The sequence below is a fragment of the Dipodomys spectabilis genome, unplaced genomic scaffold (assembly GCF_019054845.1).
Source record: "Dipodomys spectabilis isolate Male_0828 unplaced genomic scaffold, ASM1905484v1 ptg000125l, whole genome shotgun sequence".
Taxonomy (NCBI): domain Eukaryota; kingdom Metazoa; phylum Chordata; class Mammalia; order Rodentia; family Heteromyidae; genus Dipodomys; species Dipodomys spectabilis.
The window spans coordinates 16867233-16889026 of NW_024870802.1; the positions used below are offsets into that span (position 1 = coordinate 16867233).

The 21794-nt window shown below is 38.8% G+C and overlaps 1 protein-coding gene and 1 non-coding gene across 4 annotated transcripts in view; both read left to right on the forward strand.

Moving 5' to 3' along the window:
* Positions 1-21794, forward strand: part of Sorbs1 (sorbin and SH3 domain containing 1) — a 237579-nt gene that overhangs the window by 164017 nt on the left and 51768 nt on the right. For 2 of the 3 annotated variants that reach the window (XM_042689234.1, XM_042689236.1), the window contains exons 11-13: positions 10137-10184; positions 10297-10426; positions 11717-11831. In XM_042689234.1, the coding sequence (XP_042545168.1) occupies positions 10137-10184; positions 10297-10426; positions 11717-11831 (293 nt within the window). Of the gene's footprint in view, positions 1-10136; positions 10185-10296; positions 10427-11716; positions 11832-17463; positions 17548-21250; positions 21317-21794 lie in introns of all 3 variants that reach the window. The other variant, XM_042689233.1, reaches the window with a different exon arrangement.
* LOC122116053 lies at positions 4139-4246 on the forward strand. The gene has a single exon (XR_006148870.1). It is a non-coding gene; the product is annotated as a U6 spliceosomal RNA (small nuclear RNA).

Consider the following 21794-nt stretch of genomic DNA (forward strand, 5'->3'; position numbering starts at 1 on the left):
ATGTGTCTCAATAATTCAGGCAAAAGACTGGATTTTTCTAAAAGCAATTTGGTTTTCTTTCATATGATTACTGAAGCTCATTGTCTTCCACAATTCAAGGAGCCTTAAATTGTATGTGATTCCTATTCGTTCATTGTCTCCATTTGTATCTTCCTCTATTCTCTTTCTCAAACTTGCTCCTCTGCCTAGACACTCCTGAAGAAAACCCTTATTTCCCTACGTACAAATTCCCTGAACTTCCTGAAATCCAGCAAAATTCTGAAGGTACAATCAACTTAGACAGTGTATCTGTTGCCATAGCCTTAAATTAGTTCTTAGCTTTCCATTATAGGCATAATGGAATTTGGCTTTTAGATTTCATTTTTACAGGTTGTTTTTGTGGGGGGTTTTTGCTGGTGAAAATTTTATTTTACTCATTTGCATGATGTGCTATATTAAAATAACTAAATCCTTTCTAATTCATTAATCTATTTTAAGTGTGATGCCTGTGTGCTTTAATAACACTAAAATAGGTAACCAAACATTTGAAAGAGTCTTTTGGGGATCTGTCAGTCCCTCCACTTCACGGTGGATAGTTTCAAAACCCACTACTTTTCTCTGCTGCAGAGGACAACCCTTACACTCCTACCTACCAGTTTCCTGCATCTACTCCTAGTCCTAAATCTGAAGGTAATTAAAGGAAAGTGTGTGCCTTCCTTGTATTGGTGCTGTTACTTTCTTTTTACCTTGGGTTTTTTCCCTGGTGCCTAAGGGCTGTCTCCCATTTCTTTTGCTTCCCTCTAACTTTGTGTTTTGTGATAGTGTCTCACTCCTCTTGGGCTGTATAACTGGAATCTATCCAGATGATATTTTAATCCTATTCCCTTAGTGTTTATCTGATTAATGGGGCAGTATCCATCATAGTTTAGTTATAATGTTCAGAACATGTGGGGCTCTGAGAAAAGCTGCCTGAACCAACCACCCAGGGCCTGTTATGTGAGTGTCCTGAGCAGTGACTTGGAAATTAAGCAATTATGGTGGATGGGCAAGAGGTAGGCATGCCAAAGTCTTAACAAAGAAGCATTACTAGGTGCCCACATAGGTAATTTGTCACTGGCCTCCCTGTTATGGGCCCTCAGAGCGTCTTTCTTTGAGAATTCCTAAAGAGAGTTCTAGGTATAAGATTAAGTCATGGTGGGATATATTTTCTGAAAATAAGGATTTCAACCAAGCTGAAAAACATTTCAAGAAAGAGCTGAATTGGAATTTGATCTGCTGAGGAAGACAGTCACATCTGTGCCTAAGAGATTCTTTTTTGGCAGTAAGAAGTCCAGTTGTCAAAAAATCTTACAAAAAAAAACAAGTTAAGGGAAACTTCTTGGAGAAGTCCTGTGGAGAAAACAATGGCTCCCATGGGACTGGAAGATTGCTTTAGGCTCATCATTGACTCCTTGGTCAGCTTGGCTGTTGGTCTTGAGACAGGGTTTCATGGTCTCACACTGAGCCACCACACCTAGCAACCCTAACTGATGGTAGTGCCTGCATTTTGGACACATCAAGTCTGCCACAAGAGGAAATAGAGGAATATTTTTCCCAGAAGTTAACATGGAAATAGATGATATGACAAACTCATCACATATATTTAGAAATAGACCTAATATATCATTTCAAACACCAAAAAAGGAAGAAACAGCCTTAAAGAATAAAAAGCAAAAAATGAGGTTAAACATTTAAAATGCATAATAAAAAAAGATGATTATACTGCAACACAAGTTCCAAAGAAGTTGTCTTCCCTGGAGATCTTTAAAAATAGGGTAGATTCCATCTCACGCCCCCATCTCTGCCTAGATGACATATCTAGCTAGGCATGTATCACTGATATATTTAGTTAGATAAAGGCTTTTTACAGATGAAAGAAACTGGGTTCTTTTAAATTTTTAACTTTTGAGAGGTTTTCTGGATTTCTAGATTTGTGGTTTGTGGTTTTGATATTGTCTGTGGTTCCAACAGGACCTCCTCAGCTCTGTCTGTGGTACTGCCTCCTCAGTGATAGCTCTGTCTCTGGACATACCTCTCCCCTCTTTTAGATAATAGGATTTGAACTCAAGGCCTGGAACTTGCTAGGTAAGAACTCTATCACTTGAGCCATGTCCTCAGCCCTCATACCCTTCTTAAAATAGAAAATGTTTATGCCTGTCAAAGAAAGGAATAAAGACAGATTACTACCTAACAGAGTTTCTGGCCATTGATTCCCTCCCCACCTCCAACCCCCTATTCCCCTGTCCTGGGCTTTGAACTCTGGGTGCTGTCCTGAAGCTCCTTTTTTCAAGGCTAGCACTCTACCACTTGAGGTACAGCATCACTTCCAGCTTTCTCTGTGTGATGAACTGGAGATAAGAGTCTCATAGACTTTCCTGCCGAGTCTGGCTTCAAACCTCCATCTTCAGAGCTCAGCCTCCTCAGTAGCTAGGATTATAGATGTAACCCATCAGCACCCGGCTTTGGCCACTGGTTTTAATATGCATTACAGAATAAACAACTTTACTGAAAAATGAGTATCCTTAGTCCAGAATTTTATCTACTGGAGAAAAACTTGCTAATGCTACTAATGTTTTGTTTTAATTTAGAGCTTGGAACTAGAAGTATCTGTAATAAACGTATGAAAGCCTAGCCTGGGAGCTACAGCCTCTGTCTAAATTGTAGTTGTCAATTCAGCATTTTTTTTTTTAATGGCATATCTAAATATCTCAAAGTTGACTCTCCTAAATAGTAAGGAATCATGTGAACATGAGTTTATGCTGCTGTAGCAACCTTCTTTTCTCCCTAGCTAGTGTGGTCAAGTAAACTTCCGGCCAGACTTCGGGAATATAAACAGAATGATCATGTCTCAATCAATGAGGTTAAAAGTGTACTTTGGAAAAACAAACTTCTGTAAATTCCAGCAAGGAGCAGGCCTTTCCAACTGTCCTATAATCTCTGAGATATACTACTTGTATATACTTACCCTTCATTTCATGAAGCTGGAGAGAGGAGGATGGGCTGTGGAGAAGGCACTCAGAACTACAGCCAGTCCGCCTTTCTTCATGTCCTGTTTAAGGAGATGTCAGCATGGTGGCTTATATTTCCTCAATAATCCTATTAATGATGACAACATTACTGCCATCATGATAGCATGTGTCTGCCATTCATTTCAGCTCTTACCCAATGCAGTATGAAGCTCTGTGCTGAGCACATCACTATTAGCTCATTTTAGCCTCCCAATAACCCACTGCAGTGAATCTTCATTTCATCGATGAAGAATACGAGGATCAGAGAGGTTAAGTAATATGTACAAGATGGCATAGTAGGCAGCAGAGGCAGGATTCAAATTCAAGTCTGTGATCACGGGCCCTAAATGTGGGCTTTTTCTCAGCTGCTCTGCTGTTCTTTCCCTACCCCTGACATACTCTGTGCTCTTGGTTGTCCCCTTCTTGCCTACCTCGGACACCTCACTTTAGTTTCCCTTGGGTCAGCCCTAACTTAGACTGCTTTTTGTCTCCCGAGGTAGTATCTGTGAACATGTAATGAGAAAAGACCCAAGTGATGTGCCTTTACAGTCAAAATGGAGCCACTGTAATGTAGAAACACCGCTCTGCTCCTGCCCTTCAAAATGAACTATGATACTTGTCTAGATTTAGTTTGCAATGTGTGGCTATAGGACTAGCTTAAGACATGCAGATTCAAAGAGCAAGTCTTTCCATTCAGCACTGGCCCATGTGTGGTAGCTCACTCGACACTGGATGTCAAGAAAACAGGAGATATTTTTAAATGATGCCTAAAACTCTACAGAAAAATCAAGTGACTGATGTGTGACTGTATGGTCTATTGTGAGGAGCTACTAGGCTGTGGAAATCTTAGGCCTGAAGTAACTATCAAATGTCCTGGTATAGCGACTCTGAAGTGGACGCTGCCACTTCTAGGTACCTCCAGGTTGTGGTATCACAGTAGTATGTTTCATGCTTGTCCTCATTCCTAAACAAGACTATACCAAGGAGGGACTGATAGCTGGATATCAGTGGCTCATGCCTGCTCAGGAAGCTGAGATCTGAGGATCAAAGTTCAAACCCAATTCAGACAGGAAAGTCCATGGGACTTTTATCTCCAAAAAGTGGAACTGTAGGTGCTTGCTTTGGCAGCACATATACTAAAGGTGGAATGATACAGAGAAGATTAACATGGCCCCTATGCAAAGGAAGCCATGCAAATTTGTGAAGTGTTCCATATTTTTAGCTAGGGGAAAAAAAGTGGAACTGTGGCTCAAGTGGTACAGCGCTAGCTTTGAGAAAAGCAAACAAAAGCTCAAGGGACAGTACCCAGGCCCTGAGTTCAAACCCCAGAACTGGTACCATTTAAAAAAAAAAAAAGACTAGTTTTCTCAGGCACAAATGGAGTCGAGTTAAAATAATACTCCATTCGCCTTGCAGGATTTCTAAAAATAGCCATATGCTGCATGAGTTCAAGCAGTTTGTTCTATTGTGAAGATGGTTGGTTTGGCTAGGACTTGTGCCTCCTGCCCCAAACTCTGGTTAGTACTGCCCAGAGGAGGGGCTGAGCTGCTCAAAGCAGTCACCTTTGCTCTTCTTATGAGAGCTTCCCAGAAGGCCTCTGCCTAGCAAGCGCAAAAGTCTTTGACCTGCAGAATAGCTAAGAAGCAGAGCAGTTGAACTTTTTTTCTACATTTAGGACCCAGGCATCTGCTAGGAGCTGAGAATGGTAAGTGTTTTTCAAGCCATGGGTCCTCCCAGACTTTCTCCTTTAACTCCTTTTTGGCTCTACCTCATCTCTTCCTCAGTATTCTCGTTCTTCTGCAGCTATTTTGTATCCAATGCTGGCCTGTTATTAATCCCTTAAAACCTGTTGTTATGAAAACCTAGATGACCTTGTGAATTTTCCCCCACGTCTAGGACTTCTGCTTGTCTTCTCCCATCCTAGACTCTGCTGTCTCCTCATTATCCTTGACTTCTTTTTTTGTGTGGGATGTGTATATATGTTTATCCTTACTACTTATCCTTCCTCCTTCCTTATCGTTGTACTTTCTACATGTATGGGAATTATGTTGAACAATGGAAAAAGAACATGTTAAAAATGAGCCATTAATATTACAAAAATAATTTTAGGATTAAAGACCTAAGAAGTATATAAATTCAAAGGCTCTTTGTGCAACTACTTAAAGATAAACAAACATTTTAATAAATAAAAAGTATATAAAGTGGAAAATTCATGATATAGGCAGTGATTATGCTTATGTAATGATTACAGAGTAATAATCCCCAACCAATACTTTCTCCCTTGTCTTGAAAACTTACAAATTCTTTTCAAAACAACAACCAAAACATAACCCTGAAGGAAAGTTATTTAAAAATTCATTTAAAGTGGTTGAAAAGGCAATTATGTGGCTTCTGGAAGTTTCTGGCAGCTTTCTGTCTGTCCTCAAATTGAGCTACCAAGGACAGCCTGCCAAAGTCCAGGATAGACTTTGGAATGTGAACACCAGAGCCCACCAGGGGGAGTTTCAGGATCCTGAAGTGAGTGGGTCACTCCACAGAAGTTTTGTGTATGTTCAAGCTTCCTAGAATCACTGGCATAGGAAGTGCTAAGTGTGGTGCCAAGGTTTAGTGTCTGCTGCTTGGTGCTCCGAGGGGCAAAAGAGCATGTGGCTACCATGAGGAAGAATCACAAGGTCTCAGCTCAGCTGAGTCTACTCTGGTATTGTTTGAAAGAATATTGGAAAAAAGGGAAGGTAGGCTTTCTGGTGTTAGATCATGGGCAGCTTAAGAACCATCTTACTTAGTGTATCTCTTAACTATGATTGAACACACATACATAGCGAGAGGGAGATAGGAGGGAGGGAAAAGCATGCTAGCTCCATTGTATAGAAATTTAGAAGGATAACTCAAAAAATTAAATCCCCCAACAACAAATCTTCAAAGAAATAACTGCCCAATAAATAAATGGGCTAAAGACTTAAAGAGAAACTTCACTGAAGAGGAAAGAAGGATGGCCAATAGACACATGAAGAAATGCTCAGCCTCTCTAGCCATAAAAGAAATGCAAATCAAAACAACTTTGAGATACCACCTCACTCCAGTTAGAATAGCTATAATCAAGAAATCTACTAACAACAGATGCTGGAGGGAATGTGGACAGAAGGGAACCTTACTGCGTTGTCGGTGGGAGTGTAAACTTGTTCAACCACTTTGGAAAGCAGTATGGAGGTTCCTCAAAAGACTCCACATAGAGCTCCCCTATGACCCAGCAATCCCACTTTTGGGCATTTACCCAAATGATCACAAACAAGACCACACTAAAGCTACCAGCACAACTATGTTTATTGCAGTATTATTTACCATAGCTAAGATATGGAACCAACCCAGATGCCCCTCAGTAGATGAATGGATCAAGAAAATGTGGTATATATACACAATGGAATTCTATGCCTCCATCAGAAAGAATGATATTGCCCCATTTGTTAGGAAATGGAAAGACTTGGAAAAAATTATATTAAGTGAAGTAAGCCAGGCCCAAAGAAACATAGGTCCCATGGTTTCCCTTATTTGCAATATCTAGTATACATCTTAGTCAAGCAGAAAAGGTCAGATAAGTTGATGTTAGGGAAATGAGCCCTAAGATATGTATTCAAATGTTTATTTCTTTCATGAGATTGTTTCTAACATATTTATAAGATGATTTCTTTGTTGCTTTGTATGTCCCTCCCCCACGGTATAACCCCTGCTTTCACTGTATTTGATGTTGGTATAGTTTGTGTAGGGGAAGGGAAAAAACAAATGGTTTTAAACAGGTGGACCCTTTGCAACAATGAGATATACAAGTCATTATGTTGAAAAACGAACTTTACAACTTTGGTGGGGGGAAGGGGGGAGGCTGGGAATGGATGGGAAGGGGAAACAAAGGAGGAGGCTACAATGCTTGATAAGAAATGTACTCATTGTCTTGCCCATGTAATTGTAACCCCATCTGTACAGTATTTTCACAATAAAAAAAAATTAGAAGGATGCCCCTATAATCAGTTTCCCCATTCCCTGGCATTTCTAACTGCATACCCATCTTCCTCAAGATAGACTTGGCTTATCAAGGGAAGGTTCCAAACATCAGCAAGGGGGAGCTGTAGTACAAATGATTCTTACCCAGTGTCCTTGGAGATCAGAAAGAAGAAAACTAAGAATAACTCAGAAAACTTTCTTAAATACTACCCATATGGGATGATTGGGAAAAGTAGTACAAAGGCTTCCAGAGCTGGAGATTGGCTCACACAACAGTTATTTGCGATTTAGGAAAACATTTTGGGGGGGCTTCTTTTAGAATAAAAATAATAGAATGCTCACAATCTCTCACCTTTCCCAGAATTGAACACATAACACTAGGGTGAAACAAACAAACAAAAAAAAGCCATCCTTGTGACAGGATTTAGAGATATCATGAAGAAGTAGAGTCAGAAAGACTTGAGTTGATTCCTGCTATCTAATTTTCTTACTGTACAGCCACAGGAAAACTTTCCTATCCTCATTGAGTCCTGATTTCCTTGTTTGCAAAATATACTATTTGTTTCTTCCTGTTGTATATTTTTTAACCAGGAATGAGGTTATATTAGTAAATTTTTAGCTCCTTTCAGGTGCTTAATAATGCCTATTATTATTTTCTTTCATAAAATGAGTTGGCTTTTTCTTCTGTTAGAAGACAGAAGATATCTGGAACTTGTCATAATTGCTATTCAACTTCGATTGTGCCCTCCTAACATGTGAGAACTGAAATCCATGTTAAATTCCCATTGACAATGAGATATGAAAATACCCTCCCCTGTGTTAATGTTGGGGGGCTATTTTTATATCGAAAAAGGAAATAGCTTTAAAGAACATTCAGTCTTCACTATTGCCCTCATTCCAGATTTCCTCCTTCTCTTTCCAAAGTATATACGTCGTTAGACTCCTAAAGAAGTCTTATATTTTTTATCTTGTAAGATAGATTTTTCACCTTGTGCTAATGGCTCACACTTAATATCCTAACTACTCAGGAGGCTGAGATCTGAGATACCTCGGTTTGAAGCCAGGCAGAAAAATTAATCAGTAAAATGCCAGACTAGAAATGTGGCTCAAGTGGTAGAACACTGGCTTCTGAGAGCATAAGGCCTTGAATTCACGCCCTGGTAGTAGGACAAAAAGAAAAAAAATTCTTATTGCCTTCCCAAAAGCCTTAGTTATAATTCCATATTAGAAATCTCTGGGAAAAAACAGATCTTTAAACCCCAGTCTTAATGTTTGTGACTATTTATATATCATCTCCCTACCCATAACTTCGCTCCTAGACTTATGAACCAGGTAATAGCTATAAATTACCTTCACTTTACCATCTCTTGATAGGCTTCAATTTTTCACAATTCAGAGAGGTAAAGGGCTTTGAGCTAAAATGTTAGACTGAATTTGAAGTAGTATTGTATTGTTTTCTATCTGAGCTAACTTCATTTGGGGAAGGCACCATTTGTTTTTCTAATGAAGTCCCTGAAATCAAAGCTAGTTTTTAGTGTTCTTGATATGATATTTTATGAGTACAAGAATCAAGTACTATTAAGAAAATAAATAACTGTTAACACAAAATTCAGGTTTTCCAAAAATATATTTCTGGATCCTATTTTTATCCTTCCCCTGTCCTATTTTAACAAATTAATAAGCTTATACATTTGACTTTTAATAGTGAAAGGTTGGCAGGTATGATGGGTCATCCCAGAATGAGACAAGGAGTAAGCAAGGAGTATTGAGTTTCAGCCAGCCTAGACAACATAGCAAGGTACTGTGTCCAAAAAAGAAAAGAATAGAAAAGAAAGGCTTGGTTGTGTTGGTAAAGTCTTATACCTATTTTGCCTTGCTGTTGCCTAATTCTTACCTTCAAAGATAAAAGGGAGGTGAAAAATATCTTGGTTATACTTTTTATAAAGTATTCTGACCTTTATTCCGCTCTGAAAATTGAAATGATTTGCAAGGAAATGAGTTGATTAACACTGTCATTAACATGGCATATATTCTTGGGCTCATCTTTTCTGGTTAAGTCATGTGCTTCACTAAAGACATTGTGGATTTTAAGAGAAGAACTAGGTCTTTGTTCTGTATGCATGAATTCTGAATTCGCAAGATATTAGAAAATAGGGAAGGTAGACTTTCCAGCAAACTCGTTTTGGAGTAATACTTTGAAAGGCCTATAACGGATGCAGTGACTTCATATCCAGCACTGCATAGCTCCTGTAAGTGGTCACAGGGTCCAGTTTGTAGTGTAAAAAACTCAGCTACTTCCATGATGCTTAAGATCTTATTTTGATCCAATCAGTTTTAGAGCCAGGGTTTGGCTTATTTAGGGGCAGATTCCACCCCCTTGGAGAGCCATCTCATACCATAAAAACTCTCATGAGTTTTATTCCAGAGTTGCTATGTTAGGCATTTACCCCAAGCAGTATCTGAAGAGCAGATCATATAACCACATCAATCATGGCTGTGTTGTGTTCTAAGAAAAGAAATCTACTCAAGGGAGCCACACTAAGTTGAAACAATCAGAACAAATTATGATGTCAATTTTTCTCAAACTCTAAGCTTCAGAGCCTTTTTGTCATTGATGTTGCTATGGAAATTTAAGATGACACAGGTCAGAGTTAAGTTGGGGAGCTAGCAGCCATACCATCTAGGCCTTTCCTTCCTATCCAGTAGCAGCTCCAAGCCCTAGAAAGAGGCCTGGCAGAATCCTCTGGCACTCTGTGGGCTAAGTGGGAGCAGCTAGAGCCATCTCATCCCCTATATCCTCCTCAGCCAGACTCTGGGTTGTGAATTCCTCTGTTGTTGGTGGGTATTCTCTTGAGAAGGACCTTTGGCTATTTGTCCCCATGTTTCCCAGTGTTAGGCAGCAGTCATCTCTCTGGCAATGTGAAGGGCCCTCCTGGTGTGCCGGCTCTGCCTCACTGTTCACTGTGGTCTGCTGTGGTATAGCATCCAGTGTGCTTAAGCCCTTCTTCCCTGGTGTGCCTGGCTATGATGCAGGACTGTGGAAGTAAGAAATGACATGAACCTCATTTCTCTTTCCTTTCCCCATTTCTTCTGATTATGTCCTTTTCCTCCCACTAGATGATGATTCAGATCTATATTCTCCTCGATACTCCTTTTCTGAAGATGGTAAGTGACTTGAGTTTCCTGCTTTCAGGGGAGGAAGGTGGGTGAGGGAAGACACTTTCTGATTTTTGGTTTCCATTGGATTTCAAAGTCTTTTTGTGTGTACATTCTCCAGCAAAATCTCCCCTTTCTGTGCCTCGTTCAAAAAGTGAAATGAGTTACATTGATGGTGAGAAGGTGGTTAAGAGGTCGGCCACACTTCCCCTCCCAGCCCGCTCGTCCTCACTCAAGTCCAGCCCAGAGAGGTAAGTATTCCCTGAGCTGAGTTCATCTTTACCACACAGTGGCTTTTCTCAGCATTTGTGGAGACCCAGAGCCTCCTTTCTTAGAACAAGGAGCTAGACTCAGTTTGGTGACCTATCATCAGGGACTAATCTGAGTCTCAATGACCTTATCTATAAAGGAGATAAAAACAGCACAACTCCTTGATCAGAATGTCTCAAAGATAAGTGAGATAATATACATAACACTCTTATTAATGCCTCACTCATAGCCTAGGCTTAATTTAATGATTACTATGATTTTGTACCTCATCACAACAAAAATCTTCATTTCAAGATTTGTTACCAAAAGGAGGGGGTAACAATGCTGTATAGGAAATGTACTCATTACTTTACTCATGTAACTGTAACCCCTCTGTACAGTATCTTTACAATAAAAATATATATATTAAAAATTGTCACCAGTTTCCATATTACCTGAGCATACTCTGTGTTTGCACATTCATGGGAAAGAATATAATTTTAAAACAAGAGCCACTTAAAAAAATACCAGTATTGGGGCTTGAACTCAGGGCCTTGTGCCCTCCTTTAGCACTTTTGTTTAAGGCTAGAGCTTTGCCTCTTGAGCCACAGCTCCACTTACGGCTTTTTACTGGTTAATTGGAGATAAGAGTCTCATAGACATTTCTGCCTGGGCTGTCTTCAAACTGTCTTCAAACATCACCTGATGTGAGACAAGAATACGAGTGTGCCATTGTTCTGTCTTCAAGACAGAACAAGAAGCTACAGCATGCATGAAAAACAGAATGCAATTGCAATTCATACATGAAAAAATTGCAATTTTCCATCTGGGTGCTGGTAGCTCACACCTGTAATCCTAGCTATTTAGGAGTCTGAGACCTGAAGATTGCGGTTCAAAGCCAGCCGGGGCAGGACAGTTCATGAGACTCTTATCTCCAATTAACTACCAGAAACCTAGAAGTTAAAGATTTTTTGAAGGGCAATCTTTAATGGAACCAGATTTATAGAAGAATATAAGTATGTATGAATCATCTTCTTTCTCTTCTTGTCAACTTCCTAGTACCTGGTTTTGAGTGCAGAGTACTTCAAGCCCTTTGTGAGGCCAAGTCAGAGATTTAATTGCTTGTTTTGAGAAGCAAGTCAGTGCAGCTAAATTGTTCATCTTGACTCTGATTTTTTAATGCTTTGGATATAAAAATTCCTTGATTAGACCCAAGTCAACCAAAGTCAGACTGTGTCTGAAGCAGATGCCAATTTTCATGAAAATGCCACTAATAGGATTTTCTTTTACAGAAATGACTGGGAGCCCCCAGATAAGAAAGTGGATACAAGAAAATACCGTGCAGAGCCCAAAAGTATTTATGAATATCAGCCGGGCAAGTCTTCTGTTCTGAACAACGAAAAGATGGTAATTTGCATATTGAAGTTCTTTTTTCTCCATCTGCCCATGTCCTGTAATCCGGATGCATAGATTATATTCTTTCTCCCTTGAGATAGGCTTGCTTTGTTTGCAAGAATATAAAAAAATGAAGGTTTTTTCCCTTTACATTTTCACAGGTGTTTATAAAATAAGTCCTAAGAGTCCCCTTTTAAAGAATCCTGCTATTGTGGCTATATTGCTCTTTTGTGCATGGTTTTAACTAATTTTAATTTTTCTACTAACATAACGATCTTGTTACTGTTATTTATTTTCTAAGTGTCTAACCATTAATTTATCAGCCTTATCATTGACTGGGATAAAGTTAGAATGTTTTAAAACTGACTCTTATTGGAATGTGCATGAATTTTGTAGACATTGCTAGTATATTATTAAAGGCTATAAATTTTAAAAGGATGTTATGAGGGGGAATGTGTCTTTTAGGTCTTCCTTTTTTGATAAGTACAATGTTGAGGCCTTATTTCATATTCAGTCTGGTTTATAGTTCTCTATATAAATTCAAGCAGGTTTAAGTGTTCAGAAAATGGCTTTGCATGGGTATAACAGACAGCTGTGGAAAAGTAGCCCCTTCTATGAAACAGGAAGACTTTTTATAGACTGATTAGTTTCCTATCTGCCAATCACGCTTCCTTTTATTCACCCTTCATTAGGAAAATCTGATTTTGATTTCTGATCTTGGTTAAAGAGATTCTAGAAAGCTCTAGAAGCATAGGAGACCTTGGGCTCTGACAACAGGGTGGGATGGTGGTGTTGGGGATTGGTTTTTATTCACTGCTGCTAACACACCAAGTGTGGAGCATGTCTCTTCAGGCTTCAATTTTCCCTCCCCGTTTTTCTTCTCTAGATGTGTTAAAAGAATAATCGATTTGACTTTTACTAAAGTAAAATGTGACATCTTTAAAAGCCCAGAGGGATAAGTAATTTTAATTAGGATAAAAGGTCAACAGTTCACAGAAATGCTTTTAGAGTTGTCATTCTTTGGTATTCACTGTGCACCACAGTTATTTTAAGCAGAAAGCTCGGAGATGAGCAGAGGATCTGGCCTTGGGCTCTCATGTCATTCTCTTCCTGTTAGAAGGTATCTCCTATATAATATACGTACATGGGAACCTTACTCCCAGGGGCTCCAGGGAAGAAAACTGTGTTCTTCAGATACATTTCTAATACTCAAATAATAAGCCTGGGTCCTCTATCACATGTTAATACATTGAAATGATCTCAGGGATTCTGTAAGCTTTTTGGATGCTTTTGTTTTGGCGATGTAACCATTTATAGGGTGCCATGGTTCTTACTGAAGGCTCACCTTTTTTATTTGTTTGTTTCTTAATTTTGCCTTTTATTTCTTTCCTTGGTCATAGTAATTTAACCACCATTCAGAACTAGGGAAAAAAACAACCTAATTCTGTTTTCCTCAATGATATCATAATAGTCTGAGTCTCTTCCATGCATTAGTTCTTGGGATCATTGTCATTGTTTTAACAACCCTGGGAAGTGACACACTGGCTCATGGATTCTTCTGTAGGGAGTAGGGTATATCACACCATCAGCAGAGTGCTGGAACTCTGCACAAGAACTCCTCTGTTCTGTGCCAGTCCTGAGGACCATCCCTAATGGATCTGCCCAAAGGCAGATCAGGGAGGAACCATTCTCCTAGTTGCTAATTCAGTGCCCTTCGCCCAACTTAGCTCTTTTTTTCTAAAGAGGAAGTTTTACTTTTAGAGAGGAATTTCAGTTGGATCTCCCATCTTTTAACAGTCTGCCCTTCACAGTGGTTCAATTGGTCCTTTATGTTAGATTTTTTTCTGACTATTTTTGTACCATGAACAGAAAAGTTAGAATATAAATTTCAGTATGTGACATTTGTCTTTTGGCAAGTGTCTGGTTTGGTGGATACTGGTTAGTTGTCTCTAGTTATTCAGTATCTAGTTGCCAGGCTTTGGGTACTCCTGTACTTAAATTTAAAAAAAAACTTAGTTGTTAACTTGGTAGTTATACCAACTAGCAACAGATGTAGAATTGGCGCTTGCTTTCAGATTTACTCTATCTCATTTTGGGAAAACACTTTTATTTTTGAGGTGTTCATGTCTGCTTAATTCTGACAGTTTAGGTGATAGAAATAAGCAGATAGGCACAGCTATTCATTACTACCAGGAAGGGGTGGGTAGAGACCATATAGATGCCCACCCAGGCTTCAAACACACACACATCCCCAACAAGGCACTAGTGGCTTTCTTCTGTAATTCTACATACTCAAGAGGCTGAGATCTGAGGATTGTGGTTTGAAACCTGCCCAAGCAGGAAAGTCCATCTCCAGTTAACTACTAAAAAGCAGTAGAGTGCTAGCCTTGACCTAAAAAGCTTGAGAAGAGTGCCCAAGCCCTGAGTTCAAGTCCCAGAACTAGCTTGCATGTGTGCATGCGCACGTGCGTGGGCCCACACCCACACACAGCCACACACAGAAATGGCCTTTTCTGGGTTTTATTCCTTTATACTTTTCTCTAGCATCAGTTATAGGCCGTGTTCTTATTGAACAAAAATATAAAACAAGATAATTTACCTACGTTAGTTTCCTCCCAGTTTTGAGTTTCTTTTCTGGCATATCAAACTAGTGACCAGTCCTGCTTTGGTTTGATATTGACTAAAAATTCAGCAGGTCAGCCCTCCTTCTTGTTTGGTATGAGAGGTGTAATATAATATAGTATGCGGAGCGCTGGATCAGGAATTGGGAGATCTGAATCCTGGGTTTTAGTTCTGACTCTGCCATATATCTTAGGCAAATTATTTGAATTTCCTGAGCCTCAGTGTTTTCATGTATAAATAGAAATATCACTTGTTCTGCCAACCCCACTTAAGTACCACAGGAGGTGATCGAGGATTATATACCATGGTAAGAAAACTATTGACATCATGAAGCACTTACAAATCAATATATCCCATTCAGGTGATTTATTTCATTGAAATTTGAAGCTGCTCTCTGGCTTCATTTGAGTAAGAAAAGTGCCTTTGATAAGTTGGCATTTTTCTGGCAAGTCACCGGAATGTTCCAAGGACTTTATCAATCTTAGGGAAGAACAGCCCACAGCAGCCAAGAACTGAGCCTGGTAGTATGGAATTTTCCAAGAGTGCTGGAACAAGTTTCCTCTGCATCCATAAGGATGTTTGCTGTTGGTTTGTTCCCTTTTTGGTTGTACAGCTGAGTTATACCTGGCAAACTCAAATGCAGTTGGAGGGCAGCTTTACCTCTGGGAAACTCAAAGGACTGAGACTTTGGACCTGAGGTTCTGACCCAGCTTGTTTGACACACCTCCTGATTTTGTTCTTGGCACAGCGTTAACCTCCTTAAACAGTCTGTAAGAAGCATTCAGGAATAAAGTGGGTTAATTTCTTCAGAATTGTAAGTACCAATGCTTTTAGTGCATTTCCTGAAAGAGTTGGTACTTTTTGTTTTGTTTTGTGTTGTTTTGGTGCTAATACTGAGGATTTTTGATGATTAATTGGAGATAAGAGTCTCTAATTTGTCTGCCTAGTCTGGCTTTGAACCATGATCCTCAGTTCTCAGCCTCCTGAGTTGTTAGGATTACAAGCATGAGTCACCAGTGCCCAGTTTATTTATGGTGGTTTGGTTTGTTTGCATTTTGGTTGATTTTTTTTTTTAGGCCTATCCTGTTCCCAAGTAGAAGTTTATAAATAGTCCTTATGCCAGATGCCAGTGGCTCATTCCTGTAATCCTACCTTCTCAGGAGGCTGAGATCTGAGGATCACAGTGTGAATCCAGCCCTGGCGGAAAACTCCCCATGAGACTGTTATCTCCAATTAACGGAAGTGGCACTGTGGCTCAAGTGGTAGAGTGTTAGCCTTGAACACAAAGAAAAAAAGTAGTCCTTATAAAATAATAAATGTGAAATAGGTTTCATGAAATGCATCATTTTAGCATTTAGAATGTCCTGGTGTCTAGATGTTCACTGCCAAGTGGTTGGGTTCAAATAGGTGTTGTGCCTCATTTCACTGAGTAAATACAGAATCCACTGACTGTACAGAGGGTAAAGCTTGAAGTCCTAAGGCCCTCTAGAAACCAGAGGTTTTTCTGCATGCAAGAGGAGAGACCTGATTGTTCAGTATATGTTTCCCTCTGATTTCAACCCCTAGTTTACCTTTGTGAAAGACAGGGACTCTGCCGTGTATCCATATCTTGTTTTACCTATGAAACTGAAAGGAATGAAACAGAGTCTTCTAAGGGTGTTAGAAGAATGGCCTGGGAAAAGGCACTAAGACTGTTTGCAACCTTTTCTACAGGCTGCAAAAGTACTAAGTAATTTGTTAAGAAAAGTACCTCTAAGAAGAACCATTCGATGATGTAGGAGCATGGAAGACCTGTGCATGGGACTTAGCAATATTCTTTCTCACTTGCTCATTCCAGATTTTAGCCTGAAGTTAGTATGTGATGTTTTCAATCTCAGTAGTTCATTTACTATTTCAGAGTGCCATAGGGAAAAAAATCACCCTAGCTCCTTTTTTGTGATTCTCACAAATTAAAAAAAAAATGTTTACAAACCAAAAACACTTTTGTCTGATGTGAACATATTTCTAATTCATTAAAAAGAAAACTTCATTTGCTTCCCAGGTACTCATTCTCCAACTAATTGTTTCCAGAAATACGTGTTATCCCCCAAAGTAATAAAGTACCAGACCTTTATACAGATTTGATTAAATATTAAATCCTATGGAAACAAATTATCAGTCTACATGTGATACTCTTTGAATGTAAAGTGAGAAATCTAATGTTGGAACATAACCCAAAAGTTTTCTTTCCCATGTTCTGTTATCTGTCTTGTCCAGCTTTTTTCTCACTTAATTTTTCCCAACTCTTTAACATTTACTTGTTAGAACACAAAATATATTCTGTCTGTACTCATCCCCTACCAGGTGCTTGTGTAAAATGTTTTTCACTGTGTCTTCTGTGTTTACTTATATCATCTTTCACTTAACTGTGTATGGGTCATGGTATCTCACCTATTCATGTGCCATTAAAGATGCAGTATTAACCAATTGGCTTTTATAAGGTGTCAATATTTGTGTTTATTTTGAAAACCTGAAGGCAGCCTTGCAAATAAGTACTAAAACTGTCTTATCCCATAAAAACTGTGCTCTATTCAACTGGTATAGATGTGAAATGTTTGGTGTGCTCACCAGTTTATCTGCTCCTAACTAATACTTCTTTGCAAGAAGAAATAGGACTTTCTTTTCTCCAGTACTGAAAATCATTAAAGAATACTGCTGTACCAATATTCAGCTTTGTTGTAAAGTGCAGCAGTGTGGTGCAGAGATCTGTACCTCCAGTCCATCTGCCTCTGCCATTCAGAAGATGAGCCACTCAACTACTCCTTACCTCAGTTTCCTGTGTTTATAAACATATCCTCTCCCTCCTGTTTTAGCTTCCTGTTTTTGCTGATGTCAGTAAAAATGGACAATTGCTGCTGTTGAACTCAGCTGCTATATGCAATATACCTGGATACCACTGCATCTCTACTGGCCTGTTCCTTTGTAATCTTTGCATAATGTTATCCTTCTCTTTCTTCCATTTCCCTGTCACCAACCCCTATAGAGTCGGGATATAAGCCCAGAAGAGATAGATTTAAAGAATGAACCTTGGTATAAGTTCTTTTCGGAATTGGAGTTTGGGAAACCGGTAAGTTTGATAGCCTCGGTGGTTCTACGCCTTTTAAAATAATGCTGTTGATGCATTGTTGCTGCTAAATTAGACTCAGATCTATGTGCAGGGAACTCAGTTGTGTTGGTTGGCAATAGTGGGCTTGTCTCATATCCTTACCACCTGGAAGCTTTTCTTTCTTTATATCACCAAGATGGTGATCTGTGGAGGTATAGCTTACCACAATCCCTAAGAACACAATGAAGTCACTGCTTACCCTAGGACCACCCTCCACTGATAACAAATATCACATGCCTTGTGGACAGCATTATTGCAGCCATTGGTTCACTACCTTGACTCAAGTCTTTGTGCTTGCTGAACACAGGCAGGAAAATACATTATACACAGAGAAGATGAGCTTTGCCACTGCTTCAGATAGCACTTTTTTTTTTTTTACAGTATACATATGAAATAAGTGCCAGAACAGGATCTTTGCATGGAGATATGGCTCACAAATGACACCCCTTACAAATAGCTTTTATGGAATGATTTGTATGAGTTAGACTAACATTTTCCAAGTTTGGATAGAGACTAGGAATTCTAGCAAATTTAGTGTTTCACCTAATGTTCAGTAGCTTTACCATGACATCACTGAGTTGGCTTTGGTATAATTGATCTAGTCATGGTACTTTAAGGTTGAATTTGTTAGCCCTGCCTCTAAAAAAGTATCAAATAGAAAGGAAAACTGAGTTCTTCCTGTTACTCAAGATGTCTGGTTTAAACTCTAGTTACTTTAAACAGCAACTTTAAAGTAGCCTTAATTATTATAAATGCAAAAAAGTTACGGTGGAGGAGTTAAGCATAGAAAAATAAAACATTAGACATTTGTATGAGACTCTAAGCATTGAATCCAGCTTTTAGATTACTGAGGCTTGAGATGACAGTTTTATTTTGCTTGTGTTTCTTTAAGATGAAGACATAGTGCTCTGGAATTGCTCATTTGATTTAAGGATGCTGAGGTGAAAGTTCAGATGTCTTCTAAGTTAGGAGAGCCTGACTTGCAAGATCCTGCCTTTTAGGAACACCAATTTGTCTGTTCTGGGACACATCTCCCGTGGGCAGCTGGGCTGTTCCTGGTGAAGAGTGCCACCTAGTGTACAGTAAGAGAGGAACATCTAACCCAAACTGCCTTCTTCTCTTCCCCTACCCAGTGCTTTGGTGCACGCATTTCTTCTCATTTTCTTCCCTTTCTCTATTGTTCACCATTTAGACATCAATTCTACTTCAACCTATTTTAACTATATGCAAATACTGAATAGTAACAATATTTTTCCTTTTCTTATTTTCCTTAAAACCTACTAAGTATTGCACAAATAAAGCTTCTTTTAATGTATATTATTCTGTCCCCTTCTTCCCCGACTTCAAAAAAACACCATGTGCGCTATATGTAGCAACAACACCATACTTTTATCAAGGATAACTCTAGCTACTAGCTTTTAATTGTATTCAATAAAGATTCCATATTGTTTATTTTTTAAATCCCTTTCAGGATCCATACATATCTAGCCATCTCCTCATCTGCTAAATAACTGAACTAACTAATCTTATCTGAAATATTAACTTTTAGGGGGGAAAGCTATGTTCTTTTTCCCCTCACTAATGAAATGGTTTTTTGTTGTCGGTAATCAAGAGTATTTTAGTCCCTGCATAAAACAAATAAGCCATGAAAATAAGTTGGTAAGTTAACACTGTTGCTACCTGAAGCTGTGGTCAAAGGACAATAACCATCTCAAATAAATACTGAAACATAGTCCATTTGTAAAATAGAGCCTTCTAATAGTCTTGTTCCCTTTTGTGGAGGTCTTACTGTAAAAGTTAATACTTTGGAAGACTTGCCAAAATAACATAATCAGTGGAACAGCATTGAGATGAACAGTTAGTTCTTCGTGGTTTGAGGTATATTCATGATAAACTCATTCTCTAGTTGAACCAACAGTTTGGGAAGAAAGGTGAAAGGAAGAAATGTTTTATCCTCTCTTCCTGCTCCCACCACTGTGGACCATAAGAGTAAGAAACCTAATTCCTGGGTAGTATAAAAATTAAAAAGAGGGTGTTAACTATGGAAATGAGTTTGGAAAATTTTTCCTTCAAGGTGAAAATGAAACTTGTACTTCATCATACAGATCATCATTTCTGCATTGCTTACACTAACTGTCCTGGAATGAAGCCTACCAGAACTTGTATACTAGACTCCTCTGCAACCCTCTTCTCTTAACACCACCTAAATGGAACTGATTTTTTTAAGCAATAGGTTTTTATAGAATAGCAAATAATCCAAGACTCGAGGGACTATTTGGAGGATGATATTTAAAATCAATCTTATTTGTAAATGCTTTTTTCTGGCAGTTTTAGGATAAAGAAGTGTGTGTGGGAGGGGTAATATATGTGACCTCAGAAAGTCTACATCCCCAGACTAATTATCTAAGTATTTATAGTGCTATAGATGAATAATAATGGCTGGTATCACTGTACAAAATGCAGAATATACTAACACAGAGCTACCATTATTGTTGCTATCAACAGTGAACACGATGTGGAATTAAATTAGTACCTGGCAGCTTTTTCTTCTCTTTTTTCCCTTCTGCTTTTTAAAATAGAAAGTAACATGATTTGCATCTATAAACTCAAGGCAAAATTTCTCAGTAAATTAATTTGAATGCTTCCATAGAGTTAGTTGCCAAGAATTATGTATACTCTTCTGTACATCACCTTTATAATATCAGTTAAAAATATTTAAAAATAACAAAGAATTACATACAACAGTTTTGAGCTTTGAATGATCTCCCATTTCTCATCTTCTCAGAGTTCATAGTATAGGTGATTTCGAGGGTATGGAGGCAAAACCAGAAGGCCCACCCAGTAGAAAAGCAGTTGCATTGTTAGACACGCATTATAACTTCTAAGTGTCCTGTGCTTGCTAACTCTCCAACAATCACTTGGTACACTTTTCATCTCAGTTCTAATTGTAATTGTGAAGGGGCAAAAGAGAGAAAAGAAAAATCACCTTCCATTCTACTGCTCACATTCTAAGTTGCAACTGGTCTCTATGGAAGATGGAAGTTATATTTCTACAACTAGCAACATCATCAAGATCTATTTAAACCCTAAAAGGAGAGTTCAAAACAGCTGGTGTGAAATTGTCTGGTGCACTATTTAATACCCATTTTGTACACAGATTTCATGGCTACAGACCACAGAAAACATGTTTAGTTCAGTTTACCCTCTATTAACCAAATTGCTAGGTTCGTACATTTGTTAGCATACAATGAATTTTTTGTTTTACAAGGGAAAAGGCTATTTCAAAAAGAAAATGTAGATTCTCCAGTGTCAGTCTTAGTTTGAAAGGGACAATGAAGAATTGAAAGTTGGTCATTTTGTTGAAATTTGTGTTAATATTTTCTTTTCTTTTTTTTCTTAAGGTTTCAGTATTTATAATCCAATGATGATTTGCTCTTGAAACATAAAAGTAGAACCCACTTCCCTGTTAGTGGTGCCAGGTCTCCCCCAACTCCTGGGCAGCACACTTTTGTGTGTCCTGGGCTGAATGCCCAGCCTTTTGCTTTGAGTTCCTGTCTATGTTGGCACAGCTCTCCCAGTGTACCCCTCTTTGTTTGAACCAGCCTTGTGTTTGTCTTTATGTCTTTATGCTCATTTCTTCATTTCCTCCTCTGCTTCCCGTCAGCCTCCCAAAAAGATATGGGATTATACTCCTGGAGACTGCTCTATCCTTCCTAGAGAGGATAGAAAGGTAATTCCGCTGTGCTCCTCCGTGACTGTGTGTGTGCTCTCTAGCTTTGGTTGGTGTGAGTGTGGTGTGGGTTTGTTTTCTTAAATCATTATTTTTAATGTAGTAACTTTTTTCTTTTTGGCTTGGTGATAAAATGATTTAATAAAGTACCTAAGACATATACTAATGTGTAGAGGCTTTCAAGTATTGACTTATTCTTCTGACACAAGAGTATTTGTCGCAGTTCCAACAAGGGAACAAGTAGGCCTTTCCTTAAAGGTAGGTGTTCATGGTATTGGTAGTTTTCGTTAGCAAGTAGGATAGACTTTTGCAGCTCTGATGCTCAGGACTTCTACTGTACGTGTCTAATGTTACATTCTCTGCTTTCACGTCTTTGACTAATTTCTAGTGAGCTCTTGTGGTTGGGTCATGGCATAGTAGCCTTGTTGAAGTATGGCACGAAAAACAATTCATTTTTCAAACTTAACCTTCCATCCTT